We start from the raw sequence: 14,485 nt of genomic DNA, 5'->3' as shown, positions 1-14,485 counted from the left end.
TGTCACTGGTTCTTCACGTTCTGCAGATGTAGATGCCACTGGTGCTTCACGTTCAGTAGATGTAGATGCCACTGGTTCTCCACGTTCGGCAGATGTAGATGTCACTGGTTCTTCACGTTCTGTAGATGTAGAAGCCACTGGTTCTTCACGTTCTGCAGATGTAGAAGCCACTGGTTCTTCACGTTCTACAGATGTAGATGCCACTGGTTCTTCATGTTCAACAGATGTAGATGCCACTGGTTCTTCACGTTCTACAGATGTCGATGCCAATAGTTCTTCGTGTTCTGCAGATGTAGATGCCACTGGTTCTTCATGTTCTACAGATGTAGATGCCACTAGTTATTCGTGTTCTGCAGATGTAGATGCCACTGGTTCTTCATGTTCTACAGATGTAGATGCCACTGGTTCTTCACGTTCTGTAGATGTAGAAGCCACTGATTCTTCACGTTCTGTAGATGTAGAAGCCACTGGTTCTTCACGTTCTGCAGATGTAGATGCCACTGGTTCTTCACGTTCTGTAGATGCCACTGGTTCTTCACGTTCTGTAGATGTAGATGCCACTGGTTCTTCACGTTCTGTAGATGTAGATGCCACTGGTTCTTCACGTTCTGTAGATGTAGATGCCACTGGTTCTTCACGTTCTGTAGATGTAGATGCCACTGGTGCTTCATGTTCTGCAGCTATAGATGCCACTGGTTCTTCACGTTCTGTAGATGTAGATGCCACTGGTTCTTCACGTTTTGTAGATGTAGATGCCACTGGTTCTTCACGTTCTGTAGATGTAGATGCCACTGGTTCTTCACGTTCTGCAGCTATAGATGCCACTGGTTCTTCACGTTCTGTAGATGTAGATGTCACTGGTTCTTCACGTTCTGCAGATGTAGATGCCACTGGTTCTTCACGTTCAGTAGATGTAGATGCCACTGGTTCTTCACGTTCTGTAGATGCCACTGGTTCTTCACGTTCTGTAGATGTAGATGCCACTGGTTCTTCACGTTCTGTAGATGTAGATGCCACTGGTTCTTCACGTTCTGTAGATGTAGATGCCACTGGTTCTTCACGTTCTGTAGATGTAGATGCCACTGGTGCTTCATGTTCTGCAGCTATAAATGCCACTGGTTCTTCACGTTCTGTAGATGTAGATGCCACTGGTTCTTCACGTTTTGTAGATGTAGATGCCACTGGTTCTTCACGTTCTGTAGATGTAGATGCCACTGGTTCTTCACGTTCTGCAGCTATAGATGCCACTGGTTCTTCACGTTCTGTAGATGTAGATGTCACTGGTTCTTCACGTTCTGCAGATGTAGATGCCACTGGTGCTTCACGTTCAGTAGATGTAGATGCCACTGGTTCTTCACGTTCTGCAGATGTAGATGCCACTGGTTCTTCACGTTCTGTAGATGTAGATGCCACTGGTTCTTCACGTTCTGTAGATGTAGATGCCACTGGTTCTTCACGTTCTGCAGCTATAGATGCCACTGGTTCTTCACGTTATGTAGATGTAGATGTCACTGGTTCTTCACGTTCTGCAGATGTAGATGCCACTGGTTCTTCACGTTCAGTAGATGTAGATGACACTGGTTCTTCACGTTCTGTAGATGCCACTGGTTCTTCACGTTCTGTAGATGTAGATGCCACTGGTTCTTCACGTTCTGTAGATGTAGATGCCACTGGTTCTTCACGTTCTGTAGATGTAGATGCCACTGGTTCTTCACGTTCTGTAGATGTAGATGCCACTGGTGCTTCATGTTCTGCAGCTATAGATGCCACTGGTTCTTCACGTTCTGTAGATGTAGATGCCACTGGTTCTTCACGTTTTGTAGATGTAGATGCCACTGGTTCTTCACGTTCTGTAGATGTAGATGCCACTGGTTCTTCACGTTCTGCAGCTATAGATGCCACTGGTTCTTCACGTTCTGTAGATGTAGATGTCACTGGTTCTTCACGTTCTGCAGATGTAGATGCCACTGGTTCTTCACGTTCAGTAGATGTAGATGTCACTGGTTCTTCACGTTCTGCAGATGTAGATGCCACTGGTTCTTCACGTTCTGTAGATGTAGATGCCACTGGTTCTTCACGTTATGTAGATGTAGATGCCACTGGTTCTTCACGTTCTGCAGCTATAGATGCCACTGGTTCTTCACGTTCTGTAGATGTAGATGTCACTGGTTCTTCACGTTCTACAGATGTAGATGCCACTGGTTCTTCACGTTCTGCAGATGTAGAAGCCACTGGTTCTTCACGTTCTGTAGATGTAGATGCCACTGGTTCTTCACGTTCTGTAGATGTAGATGCCACTGGTTCTTCACGTTCTGCAGCTATAGATGCCACTGGTTCTTCACGTTCTGTAGATGTAGATGTCACTGGTTCTTCACGTTCTGCAGATGTAGATGCCACTGGTTCTTCACGTTCAGTAGACGTAGATGTCACTGGTTCTTCACGTTCTGCAGATGTAGATGCCACTGGTTCTTCACGTTCTGTAGATGTAGATGCCACTGGTTCTTCACGTTCTGCAGATGTAGATGCCACTGGTTCTTCACCTTCTTCAGATGTAGATGGCACTGGTTCTTCATGTTATACAGGTGTATATGCCACTGGTTCTTCACGTTCTACAGATGTAGATGCCACTGGTTCTTCACGTTCTGCAGATGTAGATGCCACTGGTTCTTCACGCTCTGCAGGTGTAGATGCCACTGGTTCTTCACGTTCTCCAGATGTAGATGCCACTGGTTCTTCATGTTCTGTAGATGCCACTGGATCTTCACTATCTGTAGATGTAGATGTCACTGGTTCTTCACGTTCTGCAGATGTAGAAGCCAGTGGTTCTTCACGTTCTGCAGATATAGATGTCACTGGTTTTTCACGTTCTGCAGGTGTAGATGCCACTGGTTGTTCACGTTCTGCAGATGTAGATGCCACTGGTTCTTCACATTCTGTAGATGTAGATGCCACTGGTTCTCCACGTTCGGCAGATGTAGATGTCACTGGTTCTACACGTTCTGCAGATGTAGATGCCACTGGTTCTTCACGTTCTGCAAATGTAGATGCCACTGGTTCTTCACGTTCTTCAGATGTAGATGCCACTGGTTCTTCACGTTCTGCAGATGTAGATGCCACTGGTTCTTCGTGTTCTGCAGATGTAGATGCCACTGGTTCTTCACGTTCTGTAGATGTAGAAGCCACTGGTTCTTCACGTTCTGTAGATGTAGAAGCCACTGGTTCTTCACGTTCTGCAGATGTAGATGCCACTGGTTCTTCACGTTCTGTAGATGCCACTGGTTCTTCACGTTCTGTAGATGTAGATGCCACTGGTTCTTCACGTTCTGTAGATGTAGATGCCACTGGTTCTTCACGTTCTGTAGATGTAGATGCCACTGGTTCTTCACGTTCTGTAGATGTAGATGCCACTGGTGCTTCATGTTCTGCAGCTATAGATGCCACTGGTTCTTCACGTTCTGTAGATGTAGATGCCACTGGTTCTTCACGTTTTGTAGATGTAGATGCCACTGGTTCTTCACGTTCTGTAGATGTAGATGCCACTGGTTCTTCACGTTCTGCAGCTATAGATGCCACTGGTTCTTCACGTTCTGTAGATGTAGATGTCACTGGTTCTTCACGTTCTGCAGATGTAGATGCCACTGGTTCTTCACGTTCAGTAGATGTAGATGCCACTGGTTCTTCACGTTCTGTAGATGCCACTGGTTCTTCACGTTCTGTAGATGTAGATGCCACTGGTTCTTCACGTTCTGTAGATGTAGATGCCACTGGTTCTTCACGTTCTGTAGATGTAGATGCCACTGGTTCTTCACGTTCTGTAGATGTAGATGCCACTGGTGCTTCATGTTCTGCAGCTATAAATGCCACTGGTTCTTCACGTTCTGTAGATGTAGATGCCACTGGTTCTTCACGTTTTGTAGATGTAGATGCCACTGGTTCTTCACGTTCTGCAGCTATAGATGCCACTGGTTCTTCACGTTCTGTAGATGTAGATGTCACTGGTTCTTCACGTTCTGCAGATGTAGATGCCACTGGTGCTTCACGTTCAGTAGATGTAGATGCCACTGGTTCTTCACGTTCTGCAGATGTAGATGCCACTGGTTCTTCACGTTCTGTAGATGTAGATGCCACTGGTTCTTCACGTTCTGTAGATGTAGATGCCACTGGTTCTTCACGTTCTGCAGCTATAGATGCCACTGGTTCTTCACGTTATGTAGATGTAGATGTCACTGGTTCTTCACGTTCTGCAGATGTAGATGCCACTGGTTCTTCACGTTCAGTAGATGTAGATGCCACTGGTTCTTCACGTTCTGTAGATGCCACTGGTTCTTCACGTTCTGTAGATGTAGATGCCACTGGTTCTTCACGTTCTGTAGATGTAGATGCCACTGGTTCTTCACGTTCTGTAGATGTAGATGCCACTGGTTCTTCACGTTCTGTAGATGTAGATGCCACTGGTGCTTCATGTTCTGCAGCTATAGATGCCACTGGTTCTTCACGTTCTGTAGATGTAGATGCCACTGGTTCTTCACGTTTTGTAGATGTAGATGCCACTGGTTCTTCACGTTCTGTAGATGTAGATGCCACTGGTTCTTCACGTTCTGCAGCTATAGATGCCACTGGTTCTTCACGTTCTGTAGATGTAGATGTCACTGGTTCTTCACGTTCTGCAGATGTAGATGCCACTGGTTCTTCACGTTCAGTAGATGTAGATGTCACTGGTTCTTCACGTTCTGCAGATGTAGATGCCACTGGTTCTTCACGTTCTGTAGATGTAGATGCCACTGGTTCTTCACGTTCTGTAGATGTAGATGCCACTGGTTCTTCACGTTCTGCAGCTATAGATGCCACTGGTTCTTCACGTTCTGTAGATGTAGATGTCACTGGTTCTTCACGTTCTACAGATGTAGATGCCACTGGTTCTTCACGTTCTGCAGATGTAGAAGCCACTGGTTCTTCACGTTCTGTAGATGTAGATGCCACTGGTTCTTCACGTTCTGTAGATGTAGATGCCACTGGTTCTTCACGTTCTGCAGCTATAGATGCCACTGGTTCTTCACGTTCTGTAGATGTAGATGTCACTGGTTCTTCACGTTCTGCAGATGTAGATGCCACTGGTTCTTCACGTTCAGTAGACGTAGATGTCACTGGTTCTTCACGTTCTGCAGATGTAGATGCCACTGGTTCTTCACGTTCTGTAGATGTAGATGCCACTGGTTCTTCACGTTCTGCAGATGTAGATGCCACTGGTTCTTCACATTCTTCAGATGTAGATGCCACTGGTTCTTCATGTTCTACAGGTGTATATGCCACTGGTTCTTCACGTTCTACAGATGTAGATGCCACTGGTTCTTCACGTTCTGCAGATGTAGATGCCACTGGTTCTTCACGCTCTGCAGGTGTAGATGCCACTGGTTCTTCACGTTCTCCAGATGTAGATGCCACTGGTTCTTCATGTTCTGTAGATGCCACTGGATCTTCACTATCTGTAGATGTAGATGTCACTGGTTCTTCACGTTCTGCAGATGTAGAAGCCAGTGGTTCTTCACGTTCTGCAGATATAGATGTCACTGGTTTTTCACCTTCTGCAGGTGTAGATGCCACTGGTTGTTCACGTTCTGCAGATGTAGATGCCACTGGTTCTTCACATTCTGTAGATGTAGATGCCACTGGTTCTCCACGTTCGGCAGATGTAGATGTCACTGGTTCTACACGTTCTGCAGATGTAGATGCCACTGGTTCTTCACGTTCTGCAAATGTAGATGCCACTGGTTCTTCACGTTCTTCAGATGTAGATGCCACTGGTTCTTCACGTTCTGCAGATGTAGATGCCACTGGTTCTTCGTGTTCTGCAGATGTAGATGCCACTGGTTCTTCGCGTTCTTCAGATGTAGATGCCTCTGGTTCTTCACGTTCTGTAGATGTAGATGCCACTGGTTCTTCACGTTCTGTAGATGTAGATGCCACTGGTCTTCACATTCTACAGATGTAGATGCCACTGATTCTTCACATTCTGGAGATGTAGATGCCTCTGGTTCTTCACGTTCTGTAGATGTAGATGCCACTGGTTCTTCACGTTCTGTAGATGTAGATGCCACTGGTTCTTCACGTTCTGTAGATGTAGATGCCACTGGTGCTTCATGTTCTGCAGCTATAGATGCCACTGGTTCTTCACGTTCTGTAGATGTAGATGCCACTGGTTCTTCACGTTTTGTAGATGTAGATGCCACTGGTTCTTCACGTTCTGTAGATGTAGATGCCACTGGTTCTTCACGTTCTGCAGCTATAGATGCCACTGGTTCTTCACGTTCTGTAGATGTAGATGTCACTGGTTCTTCACGTTCTGCAGATGTAGATGCCACTGGTTCTTCACGTTCAGTAGATGTAGATGTCACTGGTTCTTCACGTTCTGCAGATGTAGATGCCACTGGTTCTTCACGTTCTGTAGATGTAGATGCCACTGGTTCTTCACGTTCTGTAGATGTAGATGCCACTGGTTCTTCACGTTCTGCAGCTATAGATGCCACTGGTTCTTCACGTTCTGTAGATGTAGATGTCACTGGTTCTTCACGTTCTACAGATGTAGATGCCACTGGTTCTTCACGTTCTGCAGATGTAGAAGCCACTGGTTCTTCACGTTCTGTAGATGTAGATGCCACTGGTTCTTCACGTTCTGTAGATGTAGATGCCACTGGTTCTTCACGTTCTGCAGCTATAGATGCCACTGGTTCTTCACGTTCTGTAGATGTAGATGTCACTGGTTCTTCACGTTCTGCAGATGTAGATGCCACTGGTTCTTCACGTTCAGTAGACGTAGATGTCACTGGTTCTTCACGTTCTGCAGATGTAGATGCCACTGGTTCTTCACGTTCTGTAGATGTAGATGCCACTGGTTCTTCACGTTCTGCAGATGTAGATGCCACTGGTTCTTCACATTCTTCAGATGTAGATGCCACTGGTTCTTCATGTTCTACAGGTGTATATGCCACTGGTTCTTCACGTTCTACAGATGTAGATGCCACTGGTTCTTCACGTTCTGCAGATGTAGATGCCACTGGTTCTTCACGCTCTGCAGGTGTAGATGCCACTGGTTCTTCACGTTCTCCAGATGTAGATGCCACTGGTTCTTCATGTTCTGTAGATGCCACTGGATCTTCACTATCTGTAGATGTAGATGTCACTGGTTCTTCACGTTCTGCAGATGTAGAAGCCAGTGGTTCTTCACGTTCTGCAGATATAGATGTCACTGGTTTTTCACCTTCTGCAGGTGTAGATGCCACTGGTTGTTCACGTTCTGCAGATGTAGATGCCACTGGTTCTTCACATTCTGTAGATGTAGATGCCACTGGTTCTCCACGTTCGGCAGATGTAGATGTCACTGGTTCTACACGTTCTGCAGATGTAGATGCCACTGGTTCTTCACGTTCTGCAAATGTAGATGCCACTGGTTCTTCACGTTCTTCAGATGTAGATGCCACTGGTTCTTCACGTTCTGCAGATGTAGATGCCACTGGTTCTTCGTGTTCTGCAGATGTAGATGCCACTGGTTCTTCGCGTTCTTCAGATGTAGATGCCTCTGGTTCTTCACGTTCTGTAGATGTAGATGCCACTGGTTCTTCACGTTCTGTAGATGTAGATGCCACTGGTCTTCACATTCTACAGATGTAGATGCCACTGATTCTTCACATTCTGGAGATGTAGATGCCTCTGGTTCTTCACGTTCTGTAGATGTAGATGCCACTGGTTCTTCACGTTCTGTAGATGTAGATGCCACTGGTTGTTCATGTTCTACAGATGTAAAAGCCACCACCGCCATCTATTGCGTGGCGGTTGAACTTACAACTCTCGTTCCGAACAGGCAACTGGACTTACAAACAGGTTTGAGCGTCTCTCTGAACGTTCTAAAGTCAAATGTTCATAGGTAGTGGTAGTCTCTGTGTTTAATTTGACCCTAACCCAATAAGATGGTCCGTCAGGCATGTATTTTCTGTTGTGCACGTCACACACATTTGTTTGTTGTGCACGTCACACACGTCCGTTGTGCAGCGGCGTCTGCCTGGTGTCCCGTGTACTCACAATGCAGCCCCACGTGGATCGTCTCCGAGGCAAAGGCCTCGCTCCTGCCGCCCGGCATCGTGTAGTTCACCACGCAGCGGTACCCGGCTCCCACATCCCGCTCCTCCGGTCTGTAGCTCAGGACGGATGTCACGGCGAAGGTGCCGTTGGCCTCCGTCGCTACCGTCCGCGTCACTTTCACGTCTAGCCACGCGCACGCACGCAAAGACAAAGATCCCCCGTGTGGACTTCAACAGACCGTTGGGACAAGTGCTGTTAGCGAGTGGCAGCCCGCCACAACACGCGAGGGGGTGGGTGGCCAGCACCACGCCCCGCCAGCTTTGTCTCCGCGGTGCTAGCGATGTTTACTCACTGCACCACGTAATAGTGTACACTACGCAATACACGGCACTATAGCAGACGTATTCACCAACAGATACACTAACCAACAGATATATTCACCAGCAGATACATTAACCAACAGATACTTTCACCAGCAGATATATTCACCGGCAGATACATTAACCAACAGATATATTCACCAGCAGATATATTCACCAGCAGATACATTAACCAACAGATATATTCACCAGCAGATACATTAACCAACAGATACATTCACCAGCAGATAAATTCACCAGCAGATACACTAACCAACAGATATATTCACCAACAGATACATTAACCAACAGATACATTCACCAGCAGATATATTCACCGGCAGATACATTAACCAACAGATATATTCACCAGCAGATATACTTACCAGGTGATGGCAACAGGGGCAGGGAAGCCTTGTACCAGATGATGTGGGGCTCTGGGTAAGCGTTGTGCACGAAACATTTACCAATCTGCACGAGAGGGAAACAGACCAACACATAGCCTTAACAGACTGTAGGGGCAAGTGCTGTTAGCGAGCACCTATAAAGGCCGGAACGGTACACGAGGGGGTGGGTGGCCAGCACCACGCCCGACCGCCTTTGTCTCCCTAGTGGCAATGTTTACACACCGCACCAGGTACTCATTTGAGGCTGAGTCGACCTAGGGGAGGTCCGGGACCGGTTCAGATAATCGTCACTGGTGTTGGCCGTGAGCGGGAATCGAACCCGGATCGCCAGGTTCATAGCGCAGCGCGCTAACCGCTACACTACCGCTCCTCACTCACACATAGACACTCACACAGAGACACACACAAACACTCACACACAGAGACACTCACACAGAGACACACACAGACACTCACACACAGAGACACTCACACAGGGAGACACACACAGAGACACACAGAGACACTCACACACAGAAACACACACAGACCAACACACACAACAAAGACAAAGAACCCCTGTATAGCCTTAACAGACTGTAGGGGCAAGTGCTGTTAGCGAGCACCTATGAAGGCCAGAACGGCACACGAGGGGGTGGGTGGCCAGCACCCACCCCCTCGTGTGGTGCTGGCGATGTTTTTACGCACCGCACCAGGTATTTGAGGCCGAGTCGACCTAGGGGAGGCACAGAACCGGTTCAGATCATCGTTACCGGTATTGGCCGTGAGCGGGAATCGAACCCGGGTTGCCAGGGTAGTAGCGTTATCCACGTCGGGATCGAACCCACGACCTCCTGCGTACCGGGCGAGGTAGTCAACATCCCCCTAACCAAAACTGAACCACGTTTGAATCTACGCACGAATCGGTGGCGTCTACAGCACAGCCGTTGGCGTGCGGCCGTTTTCGCGAAGGGGACGCCGTGAAGGTTAAAAAAAAGAACAACCCTTAAATGACCGTCAGCGGACGGAGCAACAGGAATTTGAAATAAAAAAATGTCAACGTATTCTAGATTTGAAGCTTTCGTGACTGCAAGGATCTCCATACTCTTTGGTTCTATTCGGTAAAGTCACCACGTAGGTAAAAAAGTAAAACAACAAAAAATCACGACGTTTCGGCCACAACACAAGCGGCCTTCATCAGGTGAAGGGATCAGGCTGTCTCGAGGACAGCGCTGGAGTGAAACACAGCCACGCTCAGACCGCGGACCTTTAAGCGTGGCTGTGTTTCACTCCAGCACTGTCCTCGAGACAGCCTGATCCCTTCACCTGACGAAGGCCGCTTGTGTTGTGGCTGAAACTTCGTGATTTTTGTCGTTTTATTTTTTACCTACTACGTGGTGACTTCACCGAATAGAACCAAAGAGAATGTCAACGTAGGCCAAGGGCTCACCTCTTGGCGCTGTCCGTTGAGCAGCACGGGCCGCCTGCTCGCCGTCACGGCCACCGTGGGGGCCGCTGGAAAAGGAAGCGAGGGGAGGGGCCGTCCCGTGCGTCAATTTGTCTGCGGGGCCGTCATCGGCCACTTGCTCGCGAGTCCGACCTCACTCCGAAATGTGGTCGGGTAGTGCGTCGTGTACAGCGGCAGCGCTGTGCACGCCGTGCGACGCGTGTGGAATCGACGGGAGCGAAGTTGGACTCACGGGCAAAATCGACTAACGAACGTGGGCCCTCTGGATCCCGGCTTGTTCGTACGTGGGCAACGTTCGTAAGCGGGGAAGCCCACTGCAGTAACGTTCGCAAGTAGTAGAGACCACGCAAAAATGTTCGCGAGTGAGTCACTGCGGTAACGTTCGTAAGTAGAGGCGTCACGCAGTAACATCCGTAAGTAAGGGGAGTCCTCGCAATGTCCACTAAGGAGTCTCCGTAGCAACGTCCGTAAGTAAGGGGGGTCCTCGCAATGTCCACTAAGGAGTCTCCGTAGCAACGTCCGTAAGGGGAGTCCTCGCAATGTCCACTAAGGAGTCTCCGTAGCAATGTCCGTAAGTAAGGGGAGTCCTCGCAATGTCCACTAAGGAGTCTCCGTAGCAACGTCCGTAAGTAAGGGGAGTCCTCGCAATGTCCACTAAGGAGTCTCCGTAGCAACGTCCGTAAGTAAGGGGAGTCCTCGCAATGTCCACTAAGGAGTCTCCGTAGCAACGTCCGTAAGTAAGGGGGGGTCATCGCAATGTCCACTAAGGAGTCTCCGTAGCAATGTCCGTAAGTAAGGGGAGTCCTCGCAATGTCCACTAAGGAGTCTCCGTAGCAATGTCCGTAAGTAAGGGGGGTCCTCGCAATGTCCACTAAGGAGTCTCCGTAGCAATGTCCGTAAGTAAGGGGGGTCCTCGCAATGTCCACTAAGGAGTCTCCGTAGCAACGTCCGTAAGTAAGGGGAGTCCTCGCAATGTCCACTAAGGAGTCTCCGTAGCAACGTCCGTAAGTAAGGGGGGCCCTCGTAATGTCCACTAAGGAGTCTCCGTAGCAACGTCCGTAAGTAAGGGGAGTCCTCGCAATGTCCACTAAGGAGTCTCCGTAGCAACGTCCGTAAGTAAGGGGAGTCCTCGCAATGTCCACTAAGGAGTCTCCGTAGCAACGTCCGTAAGTAAGGGGGGTCCTCGCAATGTCCACTAAGGAGTCTCCGTAGCAACGTCCGTAAGTAAGGGGAGTCCTCGCAATGTCCACTAAGGAGTCTCCGTAGCAACGTCCGTAAGTAAGGGGGGTCCTCGCAATGTCCACTAAGGAGTCTCCGTAGCAACGTCCGTAAGTAAGGGGAGTCCTCGCAATGTCCACTAAGGAGTCTCCGTAGCAACGTCCGTAAGTAAGGGGAGTCCTCGTAATGTCCACTAAGGAGTCTCCGTAGCAACGTCCGTAAGTAAGGGGAGTCCTCGCAATGTCCACTAAGGAGTCTCCGTAGCAACGTCCGTAAGTAAGGGGGGTCCACGTCGTAGGGAACGTCCCCCCCCCACTGCGCGTCATTCTAAAGTGAGTAGCCCCGACCGTGAGCTCGCTTACAAAACAGCCGCACGCTTGCGGTCGCCTCTGCCACGCCGGCCCGCCCCGCAAACACCTGGCAGATGAAGTCTCGCTCATCCGCGACCACCGTCGCGTCCAGCGCCAGGGCGGAATCGTCGCGTTGGGCATCAATGCGGTCCGTGTAGCCGGTGTCCGCGTCGGCCACGAAGCGTCGTGGGTCGCGGTACGATATCCTCACTCGCGAAGTTGTCGAAATCTGCGCCGGGGGGGGGGTTTGGCGACGGCGGTCGGGCGGATGACAGCGTGGTGAGTCTATGGGTAGGAGTGGTGAGTCCATGGGTGGCCGTGGTGAGTCTATGGGTAGCAGTGTTGAGTCTATGGGTAGCAGTGTTGAGTCTATGGGTAGCAGTGCTGAGTCTATGGTGCAGTGTTGAGTCTATGGGTGGCAGTGTTGAGTCTATGGGTAGCAGTGTTGAGTCTATGGGTGGCAGTGTTGAGTCTATGGGTAGCAGTGTTGAGTCTATGGGTAGCAGTGTTGAGTCTATGGGCAGTGTTGAGTCTATAGTTGGCAGTGCTGAGTCTATGGGTAGCAGTGTTGAGTCTATGGGTAGCAGTGTTGAGTCTATGGGTAATGTTGAGTCTATGGGTAGCAGTGTTGAGTCTATGAGTAGCAGTGGTGAGTCTATGGGTGGCAGTGTTGAATCTATGGGTAGCAGTGTTGAGTCTATGGGTAGCAGTGTTGAGTCTATGGGTAGCAGTGTTGAGTCTATGGGCAGTATTGAGTCTATGGGTAGCAGTGTTGAGTCTATGGGCAGTGTTGAGTCTATAGTTGGCAGTGCTGAGTCTATGGATAGCAGTGCTGAGTCTATGGTGCAGTGTTGAGTCTATGGGTGGCAGTGTTGAGACTATGGGTAGCAGTGCTGAGTCTATGGTGCAGTGTTGAGTCTATGGGTGGCAGTGTTGAGTCTATGGGTAGCAGTGTTGAGACTATGGGTAGCAGTGCTGAGTCTATGGTGCAGTGTTGAGTCTATGGGTGGCAGTGTTGAGTCTATGGGTAGCAGTGGTGAGTCTATGGGTGGCAGTGTTGAGTCTATGAGTAGCAGTGGTGAGTCTATGGGTAGCAGTGTTGAGTCTATGGGTAGCAGTGTTGAGTCTATGGGTAATGTTGAGTCTATGGGTAGCAGTGTTGAGTCTATGAGTAGCAGTGGTGAGTCTATGGGTGGCAGTGTTGAATCTATGGGTAGCAGTGTTGAGTCTATGGGTAGCAGTGTTGAGTCTATGGGTAATGTTGAGTCTATGGGTAGCAGTGTTGAGTCTATGAGTAGCAGTGGTGAGTCTATGGGTGGCAGTGTTGAATCTATGGGTAGCAGTGTTGAGTCTATGGGTAGCAGTGTTGAGTCTATGGGTAGCAGTGTTGAGTCTATGGGCAGTGTTGAGTCTATAGTTGGCAGTTCTGAGTCTATGGATAGCAGTGTTGAGTCTATGGGTAGCAGTGTTGAGTCTATGGGTAATGTTGAGTCTATGGGTAGCAGTGTTGAGTCTATGAGTAGCAGTGGTGAGTCTATGGGTGGCAGTGTTGAATCTATGGGTAGCAGTGTTGAGTCTATGGGCAGTGTTGAGTCTATGGGTAGCAGTGTTGAGTCTATGGGTAGCAGAGTTGAGTCTATGGGTAGCAGTATTGAGTCTATGGGTAGCAGTGTTGAGTCTATGGGCAGTGTTGAGTCTATGGGTGGCAGTGTTGAGTCTATGGGTAGCAGTGTTGAGACTATGGGTAGCAGTGCTGAGTCTATGGTGCAGTGTTGAGTCTATGGGTGGCAGTGTTGAGTCTATGGGTAGCAGTGGTGAGTCTATGGGTGGCAGTGTTGAGTCTATGAGTAGCAGTGGTGAGTCTATGGGTAGCAGTGTTGAGTCTATGGGTAGCAGTGTTGAGTCTATGGGTAATGTTGAGTCTATGGGTAGCAGTGTTGAGTCTATGAGTAGCAGTGGTGAGTCTATGGGTGGCAGTGTTGAATCTATGGGTAGCAGTGTTGAGTCTATGCGCAGTGTTGAGTCTATGGGTAGCAGTGTTGAGTCTATGGGTAGCAGAGTTGAGTCTATGGGTGGCAGTGTTGAGACTATGGGTAGCAGTGCTGAGTCTATGGTGCAGTGTTGAGTCTATGGGTGGCAGTGTTGAGTCTATGGGTAGCAGTGTTGAGACTATGGGTAGCAGTGCTGAGTCTATGGTGCAGTGTTGAGTCTATGGGTGGCAGTGTTGAGTCTATGGGTAGCAGTGGTGAGTCTATGGGTGGCAGTGTTGAGTCTATGAGTAGCAGTGGTGAGTCTATGGGTAGCAGTGTTGAGTCTATGGGTAGCAGTGTTGAGTCTATGGGTAGCAGTGTTGAGTCTATGGGTAATGTTGAGTCTATGGGTAGCAGTGTTGAGTCTATGAGTAGCAGTGGTGAGTCTATGGGTGGCAGTGTTGAATCTATGGGTAGCAGTGTTGAGTCTATGGGTAGCAGTGTTGAGTCTATGGGTAATGTTGAGTCTATGGGTAGCAGTGTTGAGTCTATGAGTAGCAGTGGTGAGTCTATGGGTGGCAGTGTTGAATCTATGGGTAGCAGTGTTGAGTCTATGGGTAGCAGTGTTGAGTCTATGGGTAGCAGTGTTGAGTCTATGGGC

At 48.9% G+C, this 14,485-nt stretch overlaps 1 protein-coding gene across 1 annotated transcript in view; it reads right to left on the bottom strand.

Moving 5' to 3' along the window:
• LOC142910251 (basal cell adhesion molecule-like) overlaps positions 1-14,485 on the bottom strand; it is a 29,871-nt gene that overhangs the window by 12,427 nt on the left and 2,959 nt on the right. Inside the window, exons 3-6 of the mRNA XM_076059956.1 lie at positions 11,867-12,083; positions 10,269-10,333; positions 8,819-8,903; positions 8,074-8,256 (exon numbers count right to left, since the gene is read on the bottom strand). Coding sequence (XP_075916071.1) covers positions 8,074-8,256; positions 8,819-8,903; positions 10,269-10,333; positions 11,867-12,083 — 550 coding nt within the window. The remainder of the gene's footprint in view (positions 1-8,073; positions 8,257-8,818; positions 8,904-10,268; positions 10,334-11,866; positions 12,084-14,485) is intronic.

This window comes from Petromyzon marinus, unplaced genomic scaffold (assembly GCF_048934315.1).
Source record: "Petromyzon marinus isolate PM22_M1 ecotype Great Lakes invasive population unplaced genomic scaffold, UKy_Petmar_22M1.pri1.0 PM_G_Scaffold_14, whole genome shotgun sequence".
In the NCBI taxonomy this organism is placed as follows: Eukaryota; Metazoa; Chordata; class Hyperoartia; order Petromyzontiformes; family Petromyzontidae; genus Petromyzon; species Petromyzon marinus.
This window is presented reverse-complemented; position numbering and strand designations above follow the sequence as displayed.